This window comes from Dryas octopetala, chromosome 3, assembly GCF_963921425.1.
Source record: "Dryas octopetala chromosome 3, drDryOcto1.1, whole genome shotgun sequence".
Classification (NCBI taxonomy): Eukaryota; Viridiplantae; Streptophyta; class Magnoliopsida; order Rosales; family Rosaceae; genus Dryas; species Dryas octopetala.
In genome coordinates this window covers 1,804,237-1,831,151 of record NC_141368.1, presented here as the reverse complement: position 1 = coordinate 1,831,151, position 26,915 = coordinate 1,804,237, and the positions used below count along the sequence as shown (strand labels likewise).

General features: G+C 36.7%; 5 protein-coding genes across 6 annotated transcripts; 2 read left to right on the top strand and 3 right to left on the bottom strand.

The window, feature by feature from the left end:
• Window positions 1-1,973: 1,973 nt before the first annotated feature.
• LOC147289359 (putative serine/threonine-protein kinase At1g01540) lies at window positions 1,974-4,595 on the bottom strand. The gene is made up of 7 exons (XM_086235684.1): window positions 3,628-4,595; window positions 3,378-3,479; window positions 3,125-3,247; window positions 2,884-3,045; window positions 2,631-2,754; window positions 2,337-2,546; window positions 1,974-2,188 (listed from the first exon to the last, which is right to left on the bottom strand). The coding sequence occupies exons 1-7, from the start codon at window positions 4,185-4,187 to the stop codon at window positions 2,114-2,116; spliced, it is 1,356 nt and encodes a 451-aa protein (XP_086091810.1). The 5' UTR covers window positions 4,188-4,595; the 3' UTR covers window positions 1,974-2,113.
• A 132-nt stretch (window positions 4,596-4,727) lies between these two features.
• Window positions 4,728-8,707, bottom strand: QC (glutaminyl cyclase). Its single transcript, XM_086235685.1, has 11 exons — window positions 8,309-8,707; window positions 8,151-8,207; window positions 8,021-8,056; window positions 7,617-7,681; window positions 7,472-7,535; window positions 7,064-7,181; window positions 6,670-6,767; window positions 6,352-6,422; window positions 6,187-6,214; window positions 5,904-5,958; window positions 4,728-5,204 (listed from the first exon to the last, which is right to left on the bottom strand). Exons 1-11 carry the CDS (start codon window positions 8,567-8,569, stop codon window positions 5,092-5,094), a joined length of 966 nt encoding a protein of 321 aa, XP_086091811.1. The 5' UTR covers window positions 8,570-8,707; the 3' UTR covers window positions 4,728-5,091.
• A 1,735-nt stretch (window positions 8,708-10,442) lies between these two features.
• LOC147289357 (heat shock protein 83) lies at window positions 10,443-13,404 on the top strand. The gene is made up of 3 exons (XM_086235320.1): window positions 10,443-10,710; window positions 11,012-11,153; window positions 11,520-13,404. Exons 1-3 carry the CDS (start codon window positions 10,573-10,575, stop codon window positions 13,349-13,351), a joined length of 2,112 nt encoding a protein of 703 aa, XP_086091446.1. The 5' UTR covers window positions 10,443-10,572; the 3' UTR covers window positions 13,352-13,404.
• A 1,861-nt stretch (window positions 13,405-15,265) lies between these two features.
• Window positions 15,266-19,965, top strand: LOC147289356 (uncharacterized). The gene is made up of 11 exons (XM_086234803.1): window positions 15,266-15,271; window positions 15,662-15,747; window positions 16,095-16,193; window positions 16,313-16,362; window positions 16,529-16,716; window positions 16,890-16,998; window positions 17,158-17,334; window positions 17,416-17,460; window positions 18,040-18,117; window positions 18,261-19,733; window positions 19,865-19,965. The coding sequence occupies exons 1-11, from the start codon at window positions 15,266-15,268 to the stop codon at window positions 19,963-19,965; spliced, it is 2,412 nt and encodes an 803-aa protein (XP_086090929.1).
• Window positions 19,966-20,861: 896 nt separating this feature from the next.
• On the bottom strand, window positions 20,862-23,952 carry LOC147289355 (Homeodomain-like superfamily protein). Of its 2 annotated transcripts, XM_086236330.1 has the most exons (8): window positions 23,656-23,952; window positions 23,162-23,219; window positions 22,786-22,909; window positions 22,527-22,703; window positions 22,303-22,407; window positions 22,087-22,196; window positions 21,793-21,852; window positions 20,862-21,652 (listed from the first exon to the last, which is right to left on the bottom strand). In XM_086236330.1, the coding sequence occupies exons 1-8, from the start codon at window positions 23,883-23,885 to the stop codon at window positions 21,554-21,556; spliced, it is 963 nt and encodes a 320-aa protein (XP_086092456.1). In that variant the 5' UTR covers window positions 23,886-23,952; the 3' UTR covers window positions 20,862-21,553. The 2 variants fall into 2 exon arrangements, with proteins under 2 accessions (XP_086092456.1, XP_086092457.1); XM_086236331.1 differs by lacking the exon at window positions 22,527-22,703.
• Window positions 23,953-26,915: the final 2,963 nt, after the last annotated feature.

Here is a 26,915-nt window from a genome sequence, read left to right as displayed (position 1 = left end):
CGAGTTAATGTGATGCTACATGATCAGAAGAATTGATGGAACCACGTCAAAAGAGGTGATAAGGATGAGGTGAGAAAACTTTAATTGACTGGTTGATAAACTAACAATGTACAATATGTCACATGAACTAATTTGCCTTTAATGGGAGCAAAATTATCATAAGAGCTTAATAATTTGTATTAGGCAGAAATATTTCAGAATTAACTATACAATCCATAGTCATGTCCAACATTGACTTGATATGATATGAAATGATGATTAGGACAACACATGTTGGTGTCATGGCTGAAAATAGATGTTACTTTATCGATCATATGATATGAAATAAGGTTTATAGCTAGCAAACTACAAAATCTGATTTTGCAATCTGAATTTCACAGAACACACACAATCTCTCATGGCACCTTGCACAAACGTTCAAAAGTTTAACGGTCCTATATATATAGGGTTTATGACTACATATAGTCATATACACAAGGGAATCATATACTATACAATCCATAGTTGGGGTTTAATTTGTAAGCCTGTCCAACATTGACTTCAAAAACTAAGTTTAGTGATGTGACACATACGCCACGCAATAACATTTATAAGAAAATTATATTAATTCATATATTAAATTTTATAGTAAGATTATTAACAAAAACTTTATTTACATATCAATTTTTTTCAGGAAAATGTTACACATGTCATTTACAATTTATTTCCAAAAATAAGTTTCATTCCCAAAACTTCCAGTACAATTGTACTGGAAGTTTTGGGAATGAAATGTAAATCACATGTGTCACATTTTTCTGCAAAAAAAAGATCTGATCTACAACAAGAAAGACATGGACATCTTTGGAGGGAGAGAGAGCTGAGTTGAGGGGAGTGGCCGGACTAGTAGTGGTGGAGTGGGTTCATTTTATAGATGTTTTCCGGGTAGGCAGGCATGTATTTACACCAACTCCATCTTTTCATCAATCCTCCTCCAACCAGGCAACCACCACCTTCATGAATTATATATGACCCACGACTACCAAGCTAGGACGATGTTTATGGCTTTTTGCAGACAGTAATTTCTGTTTGCTTTAATTATATGTACGTTGTTTCGTGATCAACCTGCAGCTTTGATTCCTATTTTGATTAGCAAGCTAGCTCTAGTTAATTAGATACCCGTAATTCTAATCTGTAAGGTGGTAGCGTGGTGTGGAGGTTGAAGGGTTTGAGTGGAGTGGAGTGGCTTAATTTATAGAGCATGCAGAGCAGTATTAATTGCTGGTCTTAAATTAATTAGCTTCTTTATCAAAATGAGTTACATGCACCTAGCATAATTTACAACAAGCACCATCTTCAATTCATGACCCCTAACCACCATTTTAATTGATTCTAATTTGCATCTTCATATCCGGTCATTAATTTACACCTGTTTAATTTTATAACCATCCATGAACCATGATATCCATCGATCCTTGTCAGTTGTCAGTAAATGTACTTTTTTATAATTAATGATCGCACCTACACGTGCTGTAACTAAGTCAGTAACTTCTTTCCCTTCATTATTCGTATTCCATATCTGATTTCTATAGGTTGGGCATTGAAAATGTTTGGTTGGTGACTTGTTCTGCAAGTACCCCCTTCTTCTGATTGTATTGACTATATGGGAATTTTGATGCAGAAATGAAAGGTAGGATCGTAAGTTTCAGCAATGTTCAAGTCTGAATGTCAATAAAATGAAAGTACTTCTGGAAGATTTCTTGTTTTCTGTAGGCTATGCATGCTCATTACCAAATAGTCTCCGCAAAAATTAATTTGATTCCACAGTAATGGAGTGGACGACTAGAAAGGGAGGCTTCCATTTTGTCAAATTTATCAAGGATTAATGAAAAATATATAATAGGGAGACTAGAATCAGGATTAATACTATTTCATATTCATGGGGATGGGGAGTAAAATAAATAAAAAATAAAATTGTTGAGAATTGAGATACAGAATAAAAGGAAAAAAGTTGTCCAAGTTTTATATTGAATAAGAATACGAGAGAGTTACATGATTATTAGTTGAACTTAAAGCACAATTTTCTGGTAGTGGTTTTGCTTCTGCTTTACCTACTTCTGTGCTTCAAAGGGGACCCTCACCTGTTCTTGCAGAAGCTCTCTTGCCGGAAAATACAAGGAGAAGTCTCTCTCTTGAGCCAATGATGATCCTTCTTCATTGTAGGGATAATAATATACATGCAAGTCATTTAGAAAAATGAAACATATGATCAGAGTCAGAAGTTATGGAGAGAAAAGAAAATAACAGAGAGAATGTGAATTTGGGCTAATGTTAAGAACAAAAAAAGCACTTGTTCTTACATCACAGAGTAGCAAGTCACTGGGCTCAAGCATGTGGATAACATCTCCCATTCTAGGCCTATGTTCTGAATCAGGATCAACACAACGAAGAGCAACCAAAAGTACCCTTTTGAGTTCCTTTAAAGAAGGCTTCTCTGGCAATTTGGGATCCACCACATCAGCAATTTTTTGATTGCCAACCATTGACTTTAACCAGTCCACCAGATGTGGCTGCAATTCAGGAGTCATTACTCAAGTATTAAAGGTTGAACAACATGAAAAATGACTCAAATGTTTCAAATGAGGAATTCATACTAGGGGTTGACTGCGATCCACAGGGGTCCTCCCGGATATGATCTCCATGATAAGTACTCCAAAGCAATAAACATCGGACTTCTCAGTAAAAGCACCAGGAGAAGCAAATTCTGGAGCAAAATAGCTGGAAATTCATATTCATGCAATTTTAGAATGAGAAGGATATCATCAAGAATCCCATTTGATATATCCCAATAATGAAAATGATCAGCAAGCATGTATATAACAATTTTTTGCTAGAGAGGAAACAGACCCTAATGATTCCATTATAGTGATTCCCCAGGCAGGACCAAAGAGCTTAGCAAGGCCAAAATCTGAGATCTTAGGATTCCATTGGTGATCAAGCAGTACATTGATAGATATTAGGCTTCTATGCAAAATTTTTGGTTCAATATCCTCATGAAGGTAGGCCAATCTGCAGAAACATATTCACTTCAAATTATACAAGCACAAATTCATCTAAATGAAAAATTTGATAAATCCGACGATCTCACCCTTTTGCTATTCCTTGGATTATGTTAATCCGGATGCTCCATGTTAGAGGGCTGAGCTGTCTGGAGCATAGATGAAGCCAATGATGCAGATTTTTGTTATCTACATACTCATGTACAAGCAATCTAGTATGAATGAAAATCAGATCAGCCGTTTGAACATCAAAATTTGTCAGCAAGTAAAAATTCTCATAATATTTATTTAAATCAACAGAAAGTTAAAATATATTGTAGAAATATGAAAACTGATCAATACCTGTACGCACTTTCAATATGGTATCCAAGCAATTTGACAAGATTTTTGTGTCTCACATGCCCAATTGCCTCCATTTCTGGTATGAAGTCCTCGACTTGGCAACTGTAAATTTTTTTATCATGAGTTACTTTTCTATTCATATAATTTAAAGATTGATGAAAGAAATGAAAAACAAAATTGGGTTTTCGAGCATACTTTTCTTAGTAGCCTATCAATCCCAAAATACATATAGATTCAGTAAATTGGATACCTGTCACTCACTAGCCTCTTCACTGCCACACGCGTATTATCCAACAGAACCCCAAGATAGACAATTCCATAATCCCCATTGCCAATCAAATTTTCTTTGGCAAACCCATTTGTTGCTACCTCAAGCTCCTGCAGACTAAACTTGTTGCCCCTCCACACATTCTTAACCATTGGAGAGTACCTGGAAACCGATTCCAAGTCCGACCCATTACTAATTTGGGTTCTCCCACTAGCCCGAGTAGTGGACAACTGGTCAGAAAACACCTGCAGCTTCACACTGTTCATCTCAATTTCCGGAATGTTAAGCGAAAGCAGCCTCCGATCAAGGGATGAGTTACTATAAGCATTGTGGGAAGTTTTGGGAGCAATGGGAATTGGAAAACAAAAAGGGGTTTTGTAGGATTTTCGGCGACGGTAATGGATGACATAGAGCCCCGCGAGGATAAGAGTGAGAATTGTGAAGAAAACAATGAAGATTACAAGCAAAACCCATAACTTGACACCAAAAAATGAGGTTGGCTTCAAGAGCTTTTGCTTGAGAGACAATCCATTGGAGGACATGTTCTAGAGAGAGAGAGAGAGAGAGAGCTGTGTAACAAAGGAAGTGGAAACAAAGCTTAGCAAATAGCAGAGTCATGGCTAATGGGGTGTCGACTGTTGAGCAGAAAGAGCTATAACTAAGGAAGTTGGGTTAGCTCCACATATCGCTCCGGTAAAATTCAAATCTTTAGGTTCCAACTAACTAGCGGGAGTAGCGGGAAAATGGGTACGGATTTGGTGCGGAAGATCAGCATTCCTTCTCAACAGATCAAATAGATAATCTTCCACCCTTCAGAAAGAAAAAAAAAAAGAAGGATAATTTCCCACCAGCCCAATAAAACGACATACGTACTTTTTTTTTTTTTTTTTGGCTAAGAAGTAAGAACTGAGAAGCTCTTCCCTTTACTAAGCAGTTGACAAGGGGAAAATCGCCAAGGTAGAGTTGGCTAGCTTCCAGTTGTGACAAAGTGGAGGCGCAGGCAGATTTTAGGATATAACGGCCATTCACAAGCACAAATATGATTGTGAGATTGAGAGACACCACGCACACAACAAATAGATAGAGAGAGCTTAACTTTTTAATTAATGTATGTCACGGAGACTTGAAATTCCAATAACTTTGAAATTGTTCCTTTTTTTTTTTTTTTCTGTTACAGCAAATTGTTCGTATACTAGCAGATTAAAGGCTTCTATTTCTTCATGGCCAAAAAAGAAAGCTTCTCTTTCTTGCTTTTGCAGAATCTTACAACTTGCACGGAAATTCTCCAAGACTCCAACTGATCTCCGTACCTTTCTCTGACTGGCTGAAATTACAAAATTAATGTAGATGACAATGAAAATTAAAAAATCCCATTGGATGTATGTCCTGCCCAGCCTTATAAGTTACAGCGCAGAGTGCCCAGATCTTCAATATATGTTTAATGCTTCAAAAAAAGAATGGCTTCCGCAGGCATAGCTTCTCAATGGCTCCATCCTTGAACTGTTTCTTTATTTGATGTAGTTTGATCTCATAAAGCTTCGGCCATAGTTTTCCAGTAACTGCCAACACATATGGGTTAATACATACAGAACAAGACTATACGACAACCCCCATAAACAAAAAACCAACCATTAGATGAAGCGTGATTCTCAAATGTGACTGATAGCATAGAAAAGAATAATTGTCGTTCATATGCATAGTAAGAAGCAAGGAAAGAGAAAAGCAATTAAGAAGGTCCAAGAAAAAGAAAGTTGATCACAATTAAAAAAAAAAAAAAAGAAATAATAGGAGACCAATCTCTGGAGAGCAATACTGAGTAAGCTCATTGGCCATAACAAAGGAGTTTACTTGGGAAATATATTAAGAACCAAATGTTTAAAAGAAATTGTTGGACAAGGGTAGTAAGATGATGGAGTACAAACCACCTATAGACAAGTGGTTTCGGAAGCCTTCATTTTTAAGACTGCAAAATAAGAAAAATAAAGAAACTTGGATGGAGATAGGTAGAAGACAGTCCTGCTCAAGCAAAAGCAATAGCCATGTGGGGGGAGACTGACGAAACACAATTCTTATACCTAGCTCCCAATATCCATAACTCAGTTAGTGAATTATCTCAATCAATCCTATCCAACAAAAGGAGTATATACATTCTTCCTGATACTGGTAATTATTTCAAGGCTGTATTCACCATCAGGATAATGTAGGGCACAATCAAAATGATATGATTTTAGAGAAAGCCACCAATTGTTGGAGCTTACCAAAAATGCGGTTGTTGTCGCTGTCCCATGCAATGCCATTTAGAACATCAATACCCTATATAAGATAATAAAATTGCTAATAAGTAAATGATTAATTTGTGATATCTGATTCTGAAAAAGAATGAGAGAGTATGAATATGGAAAGTCTGTCCTCAAGAATTTTCACACTGCCTCACCTTTCAAGGAACCATACAGAGCATACTTTGCATTACAATCGGAAGATTAAAAGAAAAAACACCAATGAAATAACTAGATAACATATGTTTTTGGTTCAAGGGCTTACATGATTCCAAGAAGCTACTAAGCTCTCCCTGTAAGGCATAAAATAAAACATAAGCCACTGAATGAAACTCCCAAAAAAAATGAAGAGAACATGATACGTCTCATGATTGGACTCAAGAAATTATATATAAAACTAAATAAAGGAAAAGGAAATGAACACGAAAACCTTAAATTTTGAAGGAGAATCCATCCAATCACCCTACCATCTTCATGCGAGATTCTAGCAATGCAGTCTGTCTACACAGTGAAAATACATAACTTTAAGAATCCAATCCAGGGGCAATATAAAGCCCTTCAAGACATATGTATTCTTCCATCTGCTAATTATAAATGATCGCTTCTATTATCCATATGTAGAACCGGTACTTCTATAAGGAAGTCATGTCTTATGCCAATGCTTCCATCAGAAGCCGCAGAATCCACCACTAAACAAAAGAGAAAATAACAAAACATGGATTTATTATGTGATGGCGAAGAAAATGACCTGATAAACATTTGCCCAAACTTCGCCTTTTACAAACTCCAACTCATTGAGGTTGTGCACTTCATGATCTTTGTATTTGACTATATGTTTGTCAATAACTGCATGAAATATGACACAACTAATGCAATAAGGAAACGTAATTTCATCAAAAACATAAATCACCAGCAAAATTGAACTATCACTACTTTGGAGGAGACAAATAGGTCTCAGATATAGGTAGAGAATGAATTCTACAACTATCAACTATGACAAACAGAAGCATGAATATCAAGGATCTGATGCAACAACAGTTTAATAAAAAACTCGAGAAAAAAGAAAAGTAAAAGTGGAAATTATACACAAATAGAAACACACAGGAGAAAAATATGGATTTAATGTCATATACAAAAGAAACCTTTCAATGTTTGAGGGTCAATCTTGTGCAACATTTGCGTGCCATCACTTCCAAATAATACTTTTCCATCAGTAGCCAGGCCCCAACCATCATGCATCTGATGAGTGAACTTCTCAAACTGCATTGAGCAAATAGTCAAGCAATTATTATGGATCAGGACCCACATTGCATTAGAGTTTCAATTCTCAATCTAAGGTCGAACTTTAATAGAATTGATTGAACCTAATTAATTCTAGCATCAGAAAAATTGAATGTGTAAGCACTGAACCTAAAATTTCAGAAGCAGGATAAAAAAATAACACTATTTAAACTTTACTGCATTTCCTTGTAAATCGGCTAGGGAAAGAAAATTACATTATGATATAAAGAAAAAAGATATTTTGAAAGGAATAAAGGAAAAGCACAAACTTTGCTTAAATTATTTCGGTCATATATGAAACCAAATTTCTTCAACCAAATTACTTGGAATAGCCTACAAAAGAACATATAAATGACTATATTAGCATTGTTGGAATCAATGAAATACATAATTCAACATATTTTCCTTACAGACCTTTCACCAAGAAGAGTTAATCCCTCCCCAAAGTGAGAAGCATGCATCTTCTGAAGAGCCTCAACCTGTACGTACCAAAAACAATAATGGTTTTAGGTCTGAACAATCTGGATCCTTGCAATGTCACAGCAATCAAGCATTCAATTAAATTGATATCCCCGTGAATTACAGATAACCTGATTGGAAATTTCCCAAACAAATTGACGTCTGCCAGGCCACTTAATTGTTTAAGCTTCAAACCTATATAACTAAGTCCATACAAGTATGAATCAAACTTGCTAACCCGATAATTATAAATCGAGAAGATCAATTAACATGAAGAACAAGCAACAACCGAATTGGAATGTGAAGCAAGAATAATACATGTAATAATCTAACAAAAGGAAACAAAAAACAAACTTTACCTTCCCTGTTTGAATAGCTACCTTGCGTACTGATGACTGAAACAATAGAAAGATTAAAGTTCAAAGGATGAATCACAGAAACAAAATACATATTAAAACAAGCAAACAAACAAAGAGGAGGCAAACTCACCTTCCCATAAAGACCAGTAGACTCGAATAAGGTATTATTGCCAGCATAAAGAAGACCCTGAAAAGAAATAGCCCAATGAATCCTAAACATAAAGGAACAATACCCATAAAACGAAATAATTCAAAATATAGATCTGAAAATCAAGTAAAAAGGATTACCTGGGTGAAGGCGTTGGGATCGTGAGGGAACTCATTGACTACCTCGATTGAGTAAATTGCAGGGGAAACTGCGGTGTATCTGCCGTTGCTCCAAATGTTCGACGAAATGCCCAAAAGAACAAAAACGCCAGCAATGAGAAAAACGGAGAGGATGACAGTGGTTTTTCTCAAGTTTCGGGAATTAGACCGAGAAGCCATGGGAGTGTGAGGCCTGTGGTCCGATCGCTTGTTGAGCTTCTTCCTAAGCGATCCGGAGGCCATGGTGCGGAGGTTTAGTCATGGGTCACTGTGGGTTTTGAAGGTGCAAAGAACTGATTTGCAGTATGAATATGGCGCTGGCATGCGCCGGGGTTGGTGTCGTTGACCAAAAGTTACTTGTGACAGTTGTTGCATACCATCTATGCCTCTATATTTCTGTAGCAGATACGATTTTAATGAGATTTTTTTTTTGTCTGATTAATGAGAATAATTGATAACCTTTTTTCTTTATGTATTCCATTAATTTTTTAGTTTTTTATATCTTTCCAACAAAAAAAAAAAGGAAAATTAATCCTTAAGTCCAATTAGGGTGATGATTTTCACGATCCAAAATACAAAATAGAGTGTGAAATTCGTTGCCCTTCAAATTAATCTAACAATAGCTAGCATTCCCCTTAAATTTATTTATTTTTTATTAGTTAAATATTTGAGATTTAAAACCTCCTCATAAGTCATAACAAATGAAAGAATAAGTTTCATTAGTTTGGTAATGATATTTTAGTATTTGATAATATAAAGATGAAATCAACATATAATTTAAGGGAAACATTGACACTAGAACCAAGTAGGTTATTGCTTTAGAAAATAGAAATTTAAATTGCTTTTAGAATCTATATTTTTTTTTTCAACTATTTTACATTAGATGAGACCAATAATAATATAAGAGGTAAGGGGTGTCTCCAATTGAGATTTTAATGGATATTAAAAGAGTTTGTATATTTCATAGATTTCATATAATCCATCATGACATTTGTTATGTGAACAAAATCCATCCAAATTCACCAATTAATGAAATCTATAAGTTTTTTAAGACACCTGAATTTCTACAGAATTTATTAAAATTTGAGTTGGGAACACATAAATTTTTATGAAATCAATTAAAATTCTAATTGAAACACCTAGATTTTGTTGGACTTAAAATCCATTAAAATCCTAATTAGGAACACCCTTTGACTCATTCAACATACCCTTTTAACGAAAGATACCTCATTTAAATATAAATAAGGAATTTATTGTTAAGCATATTTCACATTATAATTCGATGATCGAAGTAATTTATTTTCTAAATCTCAGTTTAAGGATCAATTTTGTAAAGAATTAAATAAATAAAAAATCAATTTACTATTTAATTAAATAGTCATCATTTTAACTATTTATCTAAAACCAAGGCCAAATGCATTGTGAAGGGGAAATAAATAACATTGTTGATTGAAAAAGACAATAAACACACACTTGATACCTACTACCTTTTTTTTTTCTTTCTAATTTTTCAATAGGAATGAATAAAAGAACATAGCATTTCCTACCACTTTTTGTTAATTGTCTAATTTATGGTATGATTCAAGTTTAACCAAAAAAAAAAAGAAGCAAAATAGGAGTGCAAATGTACTATGAATAGCCAATTTTAGTTGCCTAATAATAAATTATGACAAAAAAAAGAATAAAGAAATGAATCACACAAAAAAAAAAACAAAACAAAAGGTTAGCCTCTTTTTAATGGACCATGTCCCCAAGTTCATAGTTCTATTGGGCCGTTTAGCCCAGTCCACTACGCGGGAGTCCCTCGATGACGTCACATATAAACGGTCACCTGGAAAGAACATTCCAGAGTAACTGACGAAACCTAATAGAATGCAGAACGTTCTCGATTCACCCCCCAAATTCTTTTTTTTTTTTTTTGTCAATCACCCCCTAAATTATTAAAACCAGCTCTAAACGACACCGTTTGGGCCTACCATCCCCTCTTTGGAAACCCCAGGTCCCCAACATAAGCGGGAAACGAAAGAAGTCGCGAGAAGAGTAGAAGAATCCAGAAGCACAGTAGTTAAGCCCTGGCCATTCCTCTTCCTCCTTATATAAATGCCCCCTCATTGCCTCCCCTCAATTCAGTTGTAATCAGAATCAAGATCTCATAATCTCTCTACGCTCAGCTCTCTCGCTTCGCTTTTTCTCATTCTCTCCCAAACAGCTTTTAATTTTTTCTCGCTTTCTCGCACTTTCTCGGAATGGCGGACGTTCAGATGGCCGATGCTGAGACCTTTGCCTTCCAGGCAGAGATCAACCAGCTCTTGAGTTTGATCATCAACACCTTCTACAGCAACAAGGAGATCTTCCTTCGTGAACTCATCAGCAATTCCTCTGATGTAAGTCTCTCGCTCTCTCTGTTACATGTTCTTGTTTATATTGCCTCTTTCTTTAGAAAGAAATTTACATATAATTTCACGCTATGAAAATCAACAACTACTAGTTATTTGGAACGATGTACCTCTACAATTGTCAATAATTTGCTATGTTTGATTTTCAAGAACCTAATCTCTGAGTTAAAACTTCGTTTCAGTGGTAATGTCGGATTGTTTTTGTTTTGTATTTGTTGGTTTGAACGTTATAGTTAGGATCTGGATTTTCAGGGTTTTGATATTGATTGTGTTTGTTTTTGTTCCGCAGGCATTGGACAAAATCCGATTTGAGAGCCTTACTGACAAGAGCAAACTCGATGCTCAACCAGAGCTTTTCATCAGGCTTGTTCCTGACAAGGTCAACAAGACCCTTTCCATCATTGACAGTGGTATTGGCATGACCAAAGCAGGTAATTATATTTGGTTGCGATCTTTTGATTTTCTCATTGTTCTGTTTGGTTCCTATGAAAATTCAAGAATATTGAATAGAGATAAGTGTTCTATACCTGTCGTTAATTTTTAAAGAAATTCATGAATGTACCTATTTCTCCTTAGAAATTCAAGATTATTGAATTGAGTGTTGTTGCCTTCGATTATGTTGAAAAATAGGTGTTCTATATCTGTAACTAATTTTTTCAAAATATTAATAGAAAGTAACTATCTCTTTGGCTGATTGCTTAGAAAACTGTGTATCATTTAATTTAATTGAAAAGCCTTTTATGATTAAGGTAATGTGTAGTCTATCTAATTGAAGTCGATTATTGTTTTGTCTGAAGATTTGGTGAACAACTTGGGTACAATTGCAAGGTCGGGAACCAAGGAATTTATGGAGGCATTGCAGGCTGGAGCCGATGTGAGCATGATTGGACAGTTTGGTGTCGGTTTCTACTCGGCTTATCTTGTTGCTGAGAAGGTTATTGTGACCACAAAGCACAATGACGATGAGCAATACATCTGGGAATCTCAGGCTGGTGGTTCCTTCACCATCACTAGGGATGTCAATGGAGAGCAGCTTGGCAGGGGTACCAAGATCACCCTCTACCTCAAGGAGGACCAGTTGGAATACTTGGAGGAGAGGAGGATCAAGGACCTTGTGAAGAAGCACTCTGAATTCATCAGCTATCCCATCTACCTCTGGACTGAGAAGACAACTGAGAAAGAGATAAGCGATGATGAAGAAGATGAACCCAAGAAGGAAGAGGAAGGAGATGTTGAAGAGGTTGATGAGGACAAGGAGAAGAAGTCAAAGAAGAAGAAGATCCAGGAGGTTTCTCACGAGTGGCAGCTCATCAACAAGCAGAAACCCATCTGGCTGCGCAAGCCTGAAGAAATCAGCAAGGATGAATACGCTTCCTTCTACAAGAGCTTGACCAATGACTGGGAGGAACACCTTGCTGTGAAGCATTTCTCTGTTGAAGGCCAGCTTGAGTTCAAGGCCATTCTCTTTGTCCCGAAGAGGGCTCCATTCGACCTCTTTGACACCAGGAAGAAGATGAACAACATTAAGCTCTATGTTAGGAGGGTGTTCATTATGGACAATTGTGAGGAGCTCATTCCTGAGTACCTTGGATTTGTGAAGGGAGTTGTTGACTCTGATGATTTGCCACTCAACATCTCTCGTGAGATGCTGCAACAGAACAAGATTCTGAAGGTGATCAGGAAGAACCTGGTGAAGAAATGCATTGAGATGTTCAATGAGATTGCTGAGAACAAGGAGGACTACACCAAGTTCTACGAGGCATTCTCCAAGAATTTGAAGCTGGGAATCCACGAAGACAGTCAGAACAGAGCTAAATTGGCTGACCTTCTCCGATACCACTCCACCAAGAGCGGCGATGAGCTGACAAGCTTGAAGGACTATGTGACCAGAATGAAGGAGGGTCAGAAGGACATTTACTACATTACTGGTGAGAGCAAGAAGGCAGTGGAGAACTCCCCATTCCTGGAGCGACTTAAGAAGAAGGGCTATGAAGTGCTTTTCATGGTGGATGCAATTGACGAGTACGCTGTTGGGCAGTTGAAGGAATACGATGGCAAGAAGTTGGTGTCTGCTACCAAGGAAGGTCTCAAGCTTGACGATGAGACTGAAGAAGAGAAGAAGAAAAAGGAGGAGAAGAAGAAGTCTTTCGAGAACCTCTGCAAAACCATCAAGGACATTTTGGGAGACAGGGTCGAGAAGGTGGTTGTCTCTGACAGAATTGTGGACTCACCTTGCTGCTTGGTGACTGGTGAATACGGCTGGACTGCAAACATGGAGAGGATCATGAAGGCTCAGGCTCTGAGGGACAACAGCATGGGCGCCTACATGTCCAGCAAGAAGACTATGGAGATCAACCCTGACAATGGAATCATGGAGGAGCTGAGGAAGAGGGCCGAGGCTGACAAGAACGACAAGTCGGTGAAGGACCTTGTGCTGCTGCTCTTCGAGACTGCCCTCTTGACCTCTGGTTTCAGCTTGGATGATCCCAACACTTTTGCTTCCAGGATTCACAGGATGTTGAAGCTGGGTCTGAGCATTGAGGACGACGAGGCTTCTGGTGAAGATGTTGACATGCCTGCTTTGGAGGACGATGGTGCTGAGGAGAGCAAGATGGAGGAGGTCGATTAAGCTTCTAAATTTCTCAGTAATTACTTTTTGACTAGTTTGTAGATATTTCGGTGTGTGTTAATCCTGTCAAGTTTGTCTGTCGGTGTCATTTTGTGTCTGTTAATTTTCTGAGTCTTACTTTTCTGTGTCAAGTTGGGGCATAATTTTGAAAACTCTGTTACGAAATCAATATAATTTGGATGATTCCCCAAATTCGTTTGCCTCTTTATGTTTAAATTTTTTCTTGTTAAAAGTGAATGATGTAATGCTTGGAAAAATTTGACTTTCATAAAGTGATCATCGGAAAAATGCTCAGAGAGACAGAGAGCTCGGGTATGGTGACTCGAATTTAAGTCGAAACCGGTTCCAACCAAGCAATCCATTTCTTTGCTAGTTTTCTTTTGGTTGGTCTACGAGCTGACCTTAGGCCCACCTAATAAGATATGGGAGGCTTGAATGGCAAAAGCCCTGGAATGGATATGACACCCACCAAAAGTTAAAATTGCAAAATAATACCTGGAACTACTTTTTTGTTTTTGTTTTTTTTTTTTTTTTTTGGGGTCGAAAAACTTAGCAAATGTAGTGTCTGGATGTGTTTTAAAACGAAAAGCACAGGCATTGAAAGACAATCTCAACGAGCCTAAACAGTGTTTCCTTGAGGATGTTACAAGTGTGATTAAGAAGCAAATTAATAGCTTCAGCTAGTCTTCTTATATGTTGCAATTTTGTATGCATGCTTCTATTCATACTAGAAAACACAAGTTTCCTGTATTCTTTTTTTTTTTTCTTTTGTCAAAAAGTTTCCTGTGTTCGGGATAAGTGAAATACTTAAGCTCGATTGTCTGTCCAGTGCTTTACCCATTTCACATTCCGTCACTTTCTTGAAACCGTTTTGGTGTTGATTTGCATTGATGGTTTATGTAACCGTTTCTGTCTTATTTGATAGACCCCAAGTCTAAGAGCCCAACAATGGCAATTCATGCCCCAAAAATTCCAATTAAGAAAAAGAAAGCACTTTGATTGTGAATTGGAGGTGAGAAGATCAACCCAAAAAAAAAAAAACCGTTTATAAACGAAAATTTTCATTGAAACACTGCTTATTTCAAAACCATATTGAAAAAGAAACTAATTGAAACCCACCAAAACTTTATGACACTTCTTTAAAATAAAATTCACATGATTTTTTATTTTTCATGTTCCATAATTTGTGTGAAGCATTAATTTCAAATACATAAAATATATAGTTTTATTGAATATTATAATTTCAATGAGTATCTAAAGCGCAATCAGACACTTAGTTAATGTGAAATTGATATTCAATCTCATATTAGGTGGACTAAGTGTTTAATAAAGTCATAAATATTCAACACTCACCCATTTCTTTCTTTTTTTTTTAAATGGTCATATACATGGACAAATAACATCTCTTTTTAAGCGATATGAGAGTTGTTATAAATAGTTCCTGTTACTACTAATTTACATTTAGTAACTTTAATATCATATTAAATATTAATCCCAAAATTTAACTTTTAAGTGAAGACCCCAATGAATTATGTATTCGCTTATCATACACTTGGCGTACAAGTCTTCTATTTTTTGGCATTAAGATAGACAGGGATGTATTAAGCTAATATTTTCTTTTTCTTTTTCTTTTTATAACAAGCTGGGTACTGATTCGGCGCGGTCGTTATTTGCAACGTGTTTGGGAGCTTACAGCTCCACAAAGACCCAACCAATAGTAGCCTGCCACATCATGAAAAGTCAAATACCAAGCAGCGAAACAACAGTAAAGTAAGCAAGTTGGGTGTAATCTTCTCACGTGGCGGACACCCATTGAAGCTCAGATTATGTACGTTCGTTGATCCCACAGCAGATTTTCTCCAAAAAAATATAATAAATATGATAGACCTATAAATACCAGAGTACCAGACCTCTATGGCTGTATAGGCAATGGCTCTGAGCATCTGAACCTCTGGTGCCTAAAGCAGGTGGTGGTCGCCATCTCCTTCTGTACGCAACTCATTTTATTTTCTCACACTTTCTAGCCCTCCAAACAAGCATGTTTTGTAAAACCCTACAAATTTTCCCGGAAAATCTTGAATACGAAGAATCTCAAACGTCACTTGTCGATTAATTTGTTCTCATTGTCACCTTTGGTTTTTCTTTTCTTTGCTACCGTAACCTTTGCCTCTTGTTTCCCTATTTGTACAAAGAAACTCAGAGAGCTGATTAAAGATTTTGTGAATATTTTGTAGTGTAAAGGTCTTAATCTTCAAGGGTTCTGAGAGACCGAAAACATTTGTAGGTGATTTGAAGTGACTTATTAGAAAGTCCAACTTTCCCGAGAAAATGAGCTCGGAAAGTCAGGATCAAAATCTACTGGCACAGTCTGAACCGAATACACAAGAACTCTCCAAGTAATTTTATCTCACCTTTTGACAAATCGTACATACCATGCTACATTTTGCTTTTACTTCTCGTTTGGTTGCCAAGAAAATGGAGGAAAAGAATAGAAAATGAGCTAGGAATCTTATGATTCCGATCTTTGTGATGTTTTTTACTTTTTTTTTTTATTTTTTATAGAGATTGTGATTTTTTACTCAAATCATTAAAATTGCTTAAATTATCGGAACGTGATAAGCTAATATTGCTACATGTCGTTTACTATGACATGGTGCACTATTTTATTGCGGCCTAATTAGCTGATAATTGATTTTTGTTTGTTTTGTTTTGTTTTGTTTTGTTTTGTTTTGTTTTTCTTCAGACAGTCAAGAATTACGTATACAAGGGATTTTCTATTCTCTTTATCAAAATTGGTTGCAAGCGAAAAACTACCTACTGGGATCGAACCATCAATTTTATGGTAAGATACTTGATGCCTGCTAGTTTAAACATTATAACTATAGCTTTGTGGTTTTAAGCTTTAATTTGATAATTGTTCCGGAACAGTGAACTTTTTTTTTTTTTTTTTATGGTACTCAGTGAACCTGATTTTTGGAGTAATGGTTTATCACAATCTTCTCGTGATTCAGGTGTGTGGCTTAAGTTTTTCTTATACTGTCTTTAACCTTTCCGATTATGTGCTCTATTTTCTCTGACTTTGGAGAATATTCGGTGCATTTGGTTCTCTTACGATGATATTCAAACTCTAAAATAGTATTACTTGTTAATTGTCTATCTGTTCATATAACAATACAGATTCTGGAAGATTTCATCACGACCAACATAAATGTTTGCTACAAAATTCTGAATGTGGATTTCTCGGAAATGGTTTCCTGGGTGTATGTAGACACATTGCTGGGGTTTCTGCTCCCATGTTTCAAGACAATAGCCCTCATTCACTCCATAGGAGCAAAGAGCCATATCGGCCTCCAAGCCTCTATAAGGTCTGGTTGATACCTTTTATTCTGTTTGACATTACTGCATTATAACAGCCAACATTCTCATATGAAGTCTGTAGTTATGTATTAATGCTCAATACTGTTTTTGGTCATAAAATTATTGAATGGAGGTTTAGCCAAAGAAGTCTGCTTAAAAGTCCCAATTTATATTCCTTCAGGCAGTGAATCATTCAGTGAGAAACCCTTGGGATTTATATAATGATGAAACATTTGGTTCTTCTGAGTGTCTGAGTCAGAAGGAAGAAGAGGAGGAAAGAAGGAGAAGAGGTGTGATCTCCTTCCTGTAGTTACCTCATGCTTTTGCATTTAAAAATAAAGACGTTTGCTTTGTAGTTATGTAGTGCATGCTTGTCTTTTTGGTTTGCTTCTTAAGATTGATCACTGAAGAAGTCTCCTAATGCAAATGTCAATTACTGACTCTACCAGATTTATTTGAGGTGATGGGGAAAGAATGGAAAAAAGCGAACCAAGAGAAGCAAAAGAAGAATTCAGATGATCATTACGAAAATTTCAAATTCATCACTCTGCCGGAGGATTCTGTAAATGAGAAGAGAAGCAAATGGGAAATCTCAGAGGAATGTGTAGCATCCCCTGCTTCAGTTGACAATTCTGCCAACAGTCCTTCCAAACGAACTCCTGTAAGACTCAAATTACCCCCAGGTCTTATGAGCAGATCCCTCAAGAAGAATATTGAAACAAAATCCTTATCCAATCCCTTCATAGCAGAGTTAATGGGTCATTGTGCTTGTTGGATATTGAAACAGAGTAAATGTATAAACATGCCTACACTTCTCAATCCATAAATGTGAGAATTAGCAAGTTCAGACTAAGGCATTGTTCTTTTGATACACTAGATAACTATTATGTATAATATGTTTTTCTTTTACTAGTTATTATATTTTTGTGTCACATGATTAGTTTCAACTTGCTGACAGGGATGATTAGTTTCAAGTGACATGTCTGACAGGGATGATTATTTTGTCAGCATATGACAATTTCATGTCTGACAGGGATGATTATAAAATTTCTAAATCATCTTTGTCATATGCATGTAAGTTTTCCTTATGTAAAATGTTTAGGATGAAAACTCTACTGCATAGTCTTTTTCTATTTTGTCTCACACCCTTTGTTTCTTTGTTATGTGCACAGCATTTTTATCATACTGCATCACGCCAAGAGCTCTGCAAGTTATTGTTCTAAATTAGCTCATCAGTTTACTGTGCATTTGTTTTTCAGGGATTGAAACTCTACTGCCTATTAATGTTTTATTCTGTCTCACACCATTTGTTTTTTTGTTATGCCCACAGAATTCTGATCTCACTGCAAATCTGACCAAGAGCCCTGGAATTTGTAGTTGTAAATTTGCTCATCAGTTTCCTGTTATAGGTAGAGTAGCAAATGCAGGTTGTTCTTTAGTAGTTTCATGTGCTTTCAACTGGAACCTTTTGCTCTCTTTCCATTATTGTAACTTGCTAAATTTACTGGCTGAATCATGGAGAGAAGCTAAAATTATGTACATTTTTCTCCAGAGGAGAAGCCTACCTGTGGCATCTCTAGCAGTGAAGGAGCTGAATCCGTAACTCATGGAGTGTCAAATGAAAATGCCACCAAGCAAACCTCCACTAGTTTTTCTTCTAACAGAAACGAAGTTCCAGACAAACTTTTGAATTCTGCCGCAGATGGAACCTCTGAGCAATCATATGGATGCAAACATCCAGCTGCCATTCAGGGAGATCTTACATGCATGGACCTTGAACAATATGTTCACTCAGAGACTAATGAAATTAGTTCTTCTATGCTCCGGGATGGTTGTAATACAGAGGATGGCGAGCAAAATTCTGCTAATAATCATGATGCATCCCAGCACCTACTTTTCATATTACAGAAGGGGACAGAACAAAAGCATATGGCAGCATATTCAAAGCTAAATATAGGACCACACGAACTCCATCTTGGTGACAATAGAACTGACAACAATGTGCTAAAAATTTTATGCCCAAGAAATGCTGGAAACTCTGATGCATCTTTTGGCATTCAACAAAGTTCTGTAGGCAGGTCAGCGAGGAATGATGTTCCAGTACTGTGCAAGTTCCCTTTTCCTGCTGAAGATAACAATTTCTTTCCTTCAACAATTAACGAATATGGACTCATTGAGATCAGTTGTGAAGACAATATGTTCTCAAGCTATTCTGAGCAGAGTAAGAGCAGGGAAAATCAGTCAGTCTCTGATGATTTTGTACCCAAAATCAGATCAGATGTTGAAATTGAGCCTGGGTTGAAACTCAATTTAGTCAGCTGCTTTGATGAAAAAGACAGTTTGCCCATTGAATTTTGTTTGCCTGATGAGGACAGCTTAATTACAGTGGATGACTTCAGGTGTATACCCAACGAGGAAAATAACCCCATACTTATGCTTGAAGGAAATCCAGTCAAAGCTGATAGGGTAAGCTCAAGTCCACCAGTTGATATTTCTAGGAAGCTTACAGATTTGAGTGTTGCCACCAAAGATGAAAAATCTACTCAACTGAGTTCAGAAGGTTCCACTTGCTTCTGTAACTCCTATGATGTTATGGCTGGATTGAGGACTTCTCATAACAGTCTTGGACTACATGCATGCAAAAGTCATGAACAATTTCATCAGGCACAATCAAATCAGAGAAAGACATATTTCCATCCATTCAATTCTCAACCAGCTCATATGAGTTCTCAAATGAAATCCACAAACCCAAACTTCAATCCTCACGGGCCATCCCAGCATCCTTTCTCTACAAGTATACTTCCCGGTGTTTTCCATCACTCTCATGTGCACCCACATCATCAACAGCAGCAGATACTCATTCCAGGAAGGATTCCTCAACACCAACTAAACGGACTGCCAAGAGGTGCAATGACTCATCTTCCAAATGATCAATCTTGCTACATGCAGGAGCTGTGCGATACTCAAGATTTTCCATTTAACTACCAGCCGCCAAATCATGGATTCCTTGGAATGCCAAATTCAGGTACTATGTTGGAAGTCTGTTAAATTGATAAGAACTAACAAATTTCTTCTTGGTAAAAAAGAAACAAAGTAATAAAAATCTTCCGAGTTTTTTATCTGAGATAATAATTCTGGAGTTTGGGGTGTTTTCAGGGCTTCAGGTCTATGGCGGCACTAATGAAATGGCTTTCAAGAGTCTTTCAGATGGAACTGAGTTCAACGCAGGGACACCCTTTTACCTTGGTTGGCCATAGTTGGGAAACAGTATGCATGGCATGGACCGTTTTTGAATGTCATCTTCCGTGGACCCCAGTCAATATCAACAGTTACTATCAACGATACACAATCAATAGACCATGCGATCGTAGATATTTGTTTTACACGTTTCAGGAGGAATGTTTAGGGCTCAAGTTTGACATTTAGTTTCTATTAAAAAAATGTGAACCTTTAAGTCTTTACTCTTTACCAAGAAATGCAAGTAAGACAAGAAGAAAAAAAGAAAGGCTTGAGAAGCTTAAAAAAATGAATATTTTTCTTTTTAATTTTCCCGTCTTTACCAGGTCGGTTGGATTTGTCTGTTGATTATTATATCAGGTGCTTGCTTTTCAGTATTGAACCTCTTTATACTCCACTGGGTGGAAGCACTTCTCAGCCTATGATACGTGATAATCTTTAGATTCATCAATGGTTTCATGAGTGAGCATAAATTATAATCCTGATACTTTTTCCAACCCAAGCTTAAAAATTTAAGATCTCTACAATAATGAAGGCGAAATCAAGTAGAACAGAACTGTCAGAACCACTATAGCCATGGATGATAATTTGGCAGCTTTGGTGACTCTGCAACCCGAACAAGGCATCAGTGAATATGAACCAGACTTCCTATGGAGTACCCCACCCCCATTGGTAAAAATGATAAATGGTATAAAGGAGCCAATAGGGAAAGCATAAGATGACTGTTTTATTAAGCCAGTGTCACTAGAAGTTTGTTATTTAGCAACATTAAGCATGCATGACAAAAGATTTTTATCAAGATGGAAATTAATGAAGCATCTCCTGAATCTATGAAACATGCATGGATTGCAATTTGCAACAGTAAAGTACAGATATAACCAAAATTATCATATTCGACAAATCAAAACATATCTAGTTTCAAGAGGAAATTACCCAAATCACATAACCCCACATTTACTGTGAATAAAAACGAAGTGAATACACAAGAATCCAGCACTGTACAAAAGAACATTCACATAACAACTTGGACAACTATACACTCCCGCAAAATGTATCATTTCTTGGTATATACAACACCAATTGCCAAAATTTACTAACATACTGTGTAGTCAATGAGCTCACTACACTTACAAAGTGGTAGCGTAGCACATAAAGTCAACACCTAGATGAAACCTGAAGCTTTCTGATGATTGTCCTTTTCCTGATCTTCTGGTGTCCACCCCAGTTGTGGAAGATTACATTTGAAATGCAAGCATCGCCAACAGGATAAGAAGAAAGCTTCTGGTTCTGTTTGGAAGGCAGGACAGGTTCGGATAGTACAAAAGAGTAAAAATCCCATTGGGAGGCAGCTTTTATGGTGGAGGAAGAAGAAGGTAGAGATGGCCAAAGTAAGTCATGAGTGAAGAAATTCTGTCCTGAGGTAACCCATGTGTTTGGAGGGGACAATTGTACTGAGCTCTTATGGACACTTTCCCTAACATTTGGCCATCTCTACATCTTCTTCCTCAACCAGAAAAACTGTCTCATACTAATATTTTTACTACTTAGTGCTGTCCAGACCTGTCCTGCAGTCCAAACAAAGCCTCTAAGTTCATGAACTACCCCCACTTAAGCAACGTTCCTGTGTTGGTCATCATGAAGGCTTTTACTTGCATCACCGAGATTTTCTGTATCCGAATCAATCTTGTAGGATGAAAGCAACCTTCTCTGGATTCATTTCAAACTTTCAGCAATATACTCTTAAGAGATGATAAAAAATATAAACTAACTGGTTATAAATTTTTCTTCCTTTCAAAGTACAACAAAAGCTAAGAATAAAATCAGAGCTTTGTGAAATGGAAACTTACATGATCCTCGAAATCAGGACTGGTCAAATTGATGGACAGATTTCTCATCAACAGTAACACCTGAATAGGAGCCAAAAAAATATAATAACATCACAACTATGCCGTTTTCAAGTGGAAGTTGATTCACATGACCTATTTCAATCAGTGTTTGCTCGTAAACACTTAATGACCCAATTATGATGCTCAAAATTAAGCAGCAACTTCTTCACCAAATTGAAAGGTTATATAACCAACAAATACATACATTACAGTTAAAAAATAATAATATGCTAAATTAAAGGAGAAAAAAAATACCGTTTCAACATCAATAGGGTCCATCTTCTTCAGGTTCTGCAGTTGACCTGTAGCATTAGGGTCGAAGACACTGCCAATGAAGCTGTATACTTGAGAAAAGTCAGGCAGAACTGCATAAAACAAATAGGTGTTACATTAACATTAACAGAAACATGAATTTAGGTGACTATACTTGTCTGGGAGGGAAAACGGCAAATATGAAGATTGGAGCCTCACCTCTCAATGGAAGGCTATGATTCCCTTGATCAGTTTTTTCACCAACTGGTTGAGGTTTTGGAGTGCTTTCTGTGCTACTGCAACAGTTATTCGGCACAGTTGGCTCTACAAAAACATAACACAGAGAAAAATAAATACTAGTAAACATCAAGTTTGTAAAAGGCAATATTTTTGTCCGCTGAGATCAGGTTGTTATGGGGATTTAATTTGTTTAACAGCCACACCTTTGGTCTCATGTGGTATGTTGACTATTTGTGCAGAACCGTTATTCCAGGAAGGGACTATAGCACCAGTAATGGGACTCATAAGCACTGATGAGGAATCTGGCCTTTGAATAAACCCAGACTCAAGTAAAGCAGAGGAAGACTGACATGACCCAGACACTTGTGAGAGTGCCAGAGCTGACAAAGAAAGGCACATATGAGTGAGGGTTGTATATACATTGTACTACGACAACTAGGACACATAAATGAACTACCTCACCATTTTTTGAAGCTTTCTGAGGATACGGATGAGCAGCTTTCCTTTTCGGCCTAGGGGGAGGTAGATGCTCGTTCGTTCCGTTCTTTTGAACCTTCAGAAAGTACTTCTGTGCATGACTACGTATCTGCAAAAGAATCGTTTTTGTGGGTATTGGTATTCATTATTTTCTGATATATGAATTTGTAAATAAAAGATTAAAACAAGTGCATAAGTAAGTTGGTGATATTCACTAAAGCGTTTATTTCTCTATGCATTGGAATTTGGAAAACTATAGAATGGAAAGGAACTACAAGCAACATTAGACAGCATGAAGGACACAACAATACAGGTCGAGATATTAACTACAGCAAACAAGGACTATCCAATGATAGCTAACCTGTATAACTGTCTTTGACCCAATAAATGCTTCAATCTTTTTCCAATCACGGTCAAATCTGAATACAACGAAGGGAACATAAACAAAATTAGGAGATAACACAAAAATGTACGAAATAGAGCTTAAACTCAAACAACACCAACATCACAACAAATAATAACACAAATGATTTCCTACTCAAATTCAACTCAATCCACCAGTAACGCTTCATTGGATTGCTGACAAAATGTAAATTTAGAAAGAAAAAAATAAATAAATTGGGTCTAAAATCACACATTTTTATTTTCATGAATTGCCACTAAAATTCTGTTCCTTTTCCATATACTCTCCGAACGATTTCTATTTCGTTTCTTTTCCCACATTTTCTCCGAAACCAAACAGAATCCAAACCCGCAAACCCCAATTCAAAACTAAGACTCTAGGGCCCTCTACAAACACACACACACACACACACACACATACATGTGCGAAGAATTATGAGAAATGGAACTTACAGCTGGAGGGCTTCGAGGAACTTGTCGTGCTCGGGCTCAGTCCAGCTCTCTCTGGACTTGGTGATAGTGTAGGGCTTTCGAATCTTCTTACTCAGATCCTCCGAAGACGACGTCGTCGACGCCGTTGTCACTGCCGTAGTGACTGGGGCGAATGGCCCGAGTCCGGGCAACGCCATTCCGTTCGGATCCAAGTACAAGCCCTCTGCCGGATTCGGGTTTTTGGATACCATACAATCTGAAATAGTCGGGTTTGGGCTTTGAAAAGAGCGAGGAAATGCGGCACACTCCTTGTGAAGACGGCAGAAGTTCTATATAGGACTTGGGAAATATCGGGTGCGGTGGAGGTTTTGGTGGATATGGAATAACCGCCAATAAGTTCGCCACGTGTAGGGTGGGAAATGAATAAGTGTATCCGTTCTTTGAAATTAAGCGTGGGATTGACGGATTGGTATTGGATTAGCTTTTTGAACTTCTGCTTAATCCGGATTTGGGGTTTTGATTATCGTTATTAAGCCCAAGCTTCTTAGTTCTAGGTAGAGGCTGTAGAGCACAAAATAAAGTTATCATATATGTGTGGAACTTACATCAATAAATTTTATTTCTCTTTACGAAATTATACACAAGATGATTAATAAATAATAGTTTCTCTAATTTGAGTATTGGTGGAGTTGTGTGAACCAGGAAGCAGCAGATGATCTTTCAAATTAACCAAGCAAGAAGAGGTTAGAGGGAGTGGGCCGTAGAGAACTAGAGATAGAGATTTAATTTGATTTTCTAATTGTCAGGACCCAAATCAAATGTAGCAGAAACATGTTATTGGGACAGAGAAATATATGGTCCAATACTCTCTAATACTAAGTGGCCAAATACTGGGCCACATGATATTTAAAGCACAAGTGACCGAGTTTGAGAAGATATTTTTTAAACGGGACCCCACCCCACCTCACTTTGCTTTCCAAAATTCCAAGCGAGTCTCTTCTTTATTTTTCCAATTTCAGATGATTTTTGTTTTTTTCCGTCTTGATTTCAAAATGGAGTGTTTTTGCCTTTTGTTTTCATCAAAATCAAGTGTTTCTTTTTTGGGTAAATGGCCACTTTTGTCCATGTACTTTGGTCCTTGTTTTCATGTTATTTTTATTTATCAATTAATTATTTGTGGTTTTAATTTTATTAAATTTGGTCAAAATATTTGATAAATTTTTTATGTGACACTACGTGCAATGTAGTCTTTGCAATATTAAAAGCAAAACGATTATAAATTTTTACTTTTAAACTTAATTGTAATAAAATATAAACTATAAGAATTTGATTGAAAATTTTAAAATAATAGAGACGAAATTAAAACAACCATTAAACTATACGACTTTCCTTTTTTTTTTGTTGGTGAAAATCGGGCCCAAGGCTTAAACAGAAAACTACACTACAGTTGTAATTCTACTAGCACCAATCAAATCGTCAACCGAAAGGGGGCCCAACACAAAGGGGAGGGGTGGATAACAAGACAAAGCCCAATACTATAGACAAAGCCCAGCTCCATTTAGACAAAATGAAGTGTTTCAACATCACGTTAGGCTAATATTAGAGACAAATGTCTTATAAGTTATAGCGACAGTAGATTATTAGTTAAGAAATTGAGTATTTTGGAAGTTTTAGGTTCAAGTGGCAATAATTATAAGAAAAAGTGTATAATTATATGCAGTCTAAGTACCTGGACATGTACGTATAAACATCTATATTTTGCCAAGGGGTTGTCAAACGTAATTTGACCAATGTCATACTGAGAAGTATTTAAAAAACACAAATAATGTTAGAAAATTCACTGTACATGTGCAACCAAATAGTTAGTTAGTTAGATGTTTCATAGTTCCAACCTTAATTAAGATTCACATTATTATAAAATAACCATACAGATAATATAATTAGCTCCTTGTAGAAATAGAATCGAATCTTGTCAATCATCAAAAAGTTTTGCTGTACAGAGATCCATCTCATTTATGAAGCATATGAGGGTAGCCAGTTCTTCCTCTTCATTGCTTGTCTTTGCAAAGTATCAAAATCATCATGATTAACATGTTCAAGATTAGGATGAAATCTTATTTTGAAATAAGAATTTCGAGCTATTAAGTGAATAAACTCAATGAATATATATAATTTTATTAGATGTACATTAAGACCAGTTTGGTATTGTTGTGAGGTAAAATAATTGTAAGAAAAATAAGTTCTCTACTTGCTTATTTTGACCCCCCAAAAACAATTTATTTTGACTCAAATTTTAAAATAAGTAGTTTCTAATTTTGTTACCACTCATTTGTATTAAAAATTTTAAAAATCAGCAATTTTAAACTGGGTCTTAGTCCAACCAATTTGAGATTAGTGCTCAATAAATTGAAGCGTCTGTCATAGTCATAGTAAGAGTTGTGCTAATTAGATGACATGGTCCATGCATGTTGCTGGCTTTGATAAATGCACTGATTGAGAATATGAAAAATAGAGGAAAATGCTTAATTGCAAAAGTGGAATCAAAGCAAAAGATATAGCAATCATGTGATGAGAGTACCCTAGCTTGATTAATATATAACCATATGTGTGACCGTTCACACTGTGAGCAACTTGCATGTATCTGTAGGACCATATTAGCACGTATTGTGTAGTCTTTGTACTAGATCCAGCAGAGTCCAAGTTCGATTTTTCTACATTTTCTGAATTGACTTGGGTATCTTCTGATCTACTCGTGGAGATCCAGACAAAATGTTAATAATAGGTGGGATGCATCAGGATCCATGCATGGAGGGCTTGGTGGGTGGTTTTGGCCCAAGCAAGACTTTCTTCATATAAACCGTAGACGACCCAAAATACTTGACAATTCTTGGTTATTTCCTGGAAGGAGGAAAATTATGATAGAGGAACACCGAACACCTCTGAAAACCTTTTGAATATTCAAAAAGTGCACAGGCTAATACGCTGTCGTCCCGCAGTGGGGAAGAAAACACTGAATTGTACAAAAAGTGGGACTGCTTTCTTTTCATTATTGCCGCTGGAAAAGTGGAAATATTTTGCCTCAAATCAATCCACAATTCCACATGAGTTTATTGACCGTAGACTACACTCTTGACTAGACTTGCGTTGACTCAGTACCTTCGTCGCATCTCAGGTCACAGTGGTTGTGCAGCTTGTGCCATCTCATCTCTTCAATTCCTTCAATATAAATATGTAGTCCCAAGGTCCCTTCTCACTTCATCAAGACCCTTAGACGTCTCTTC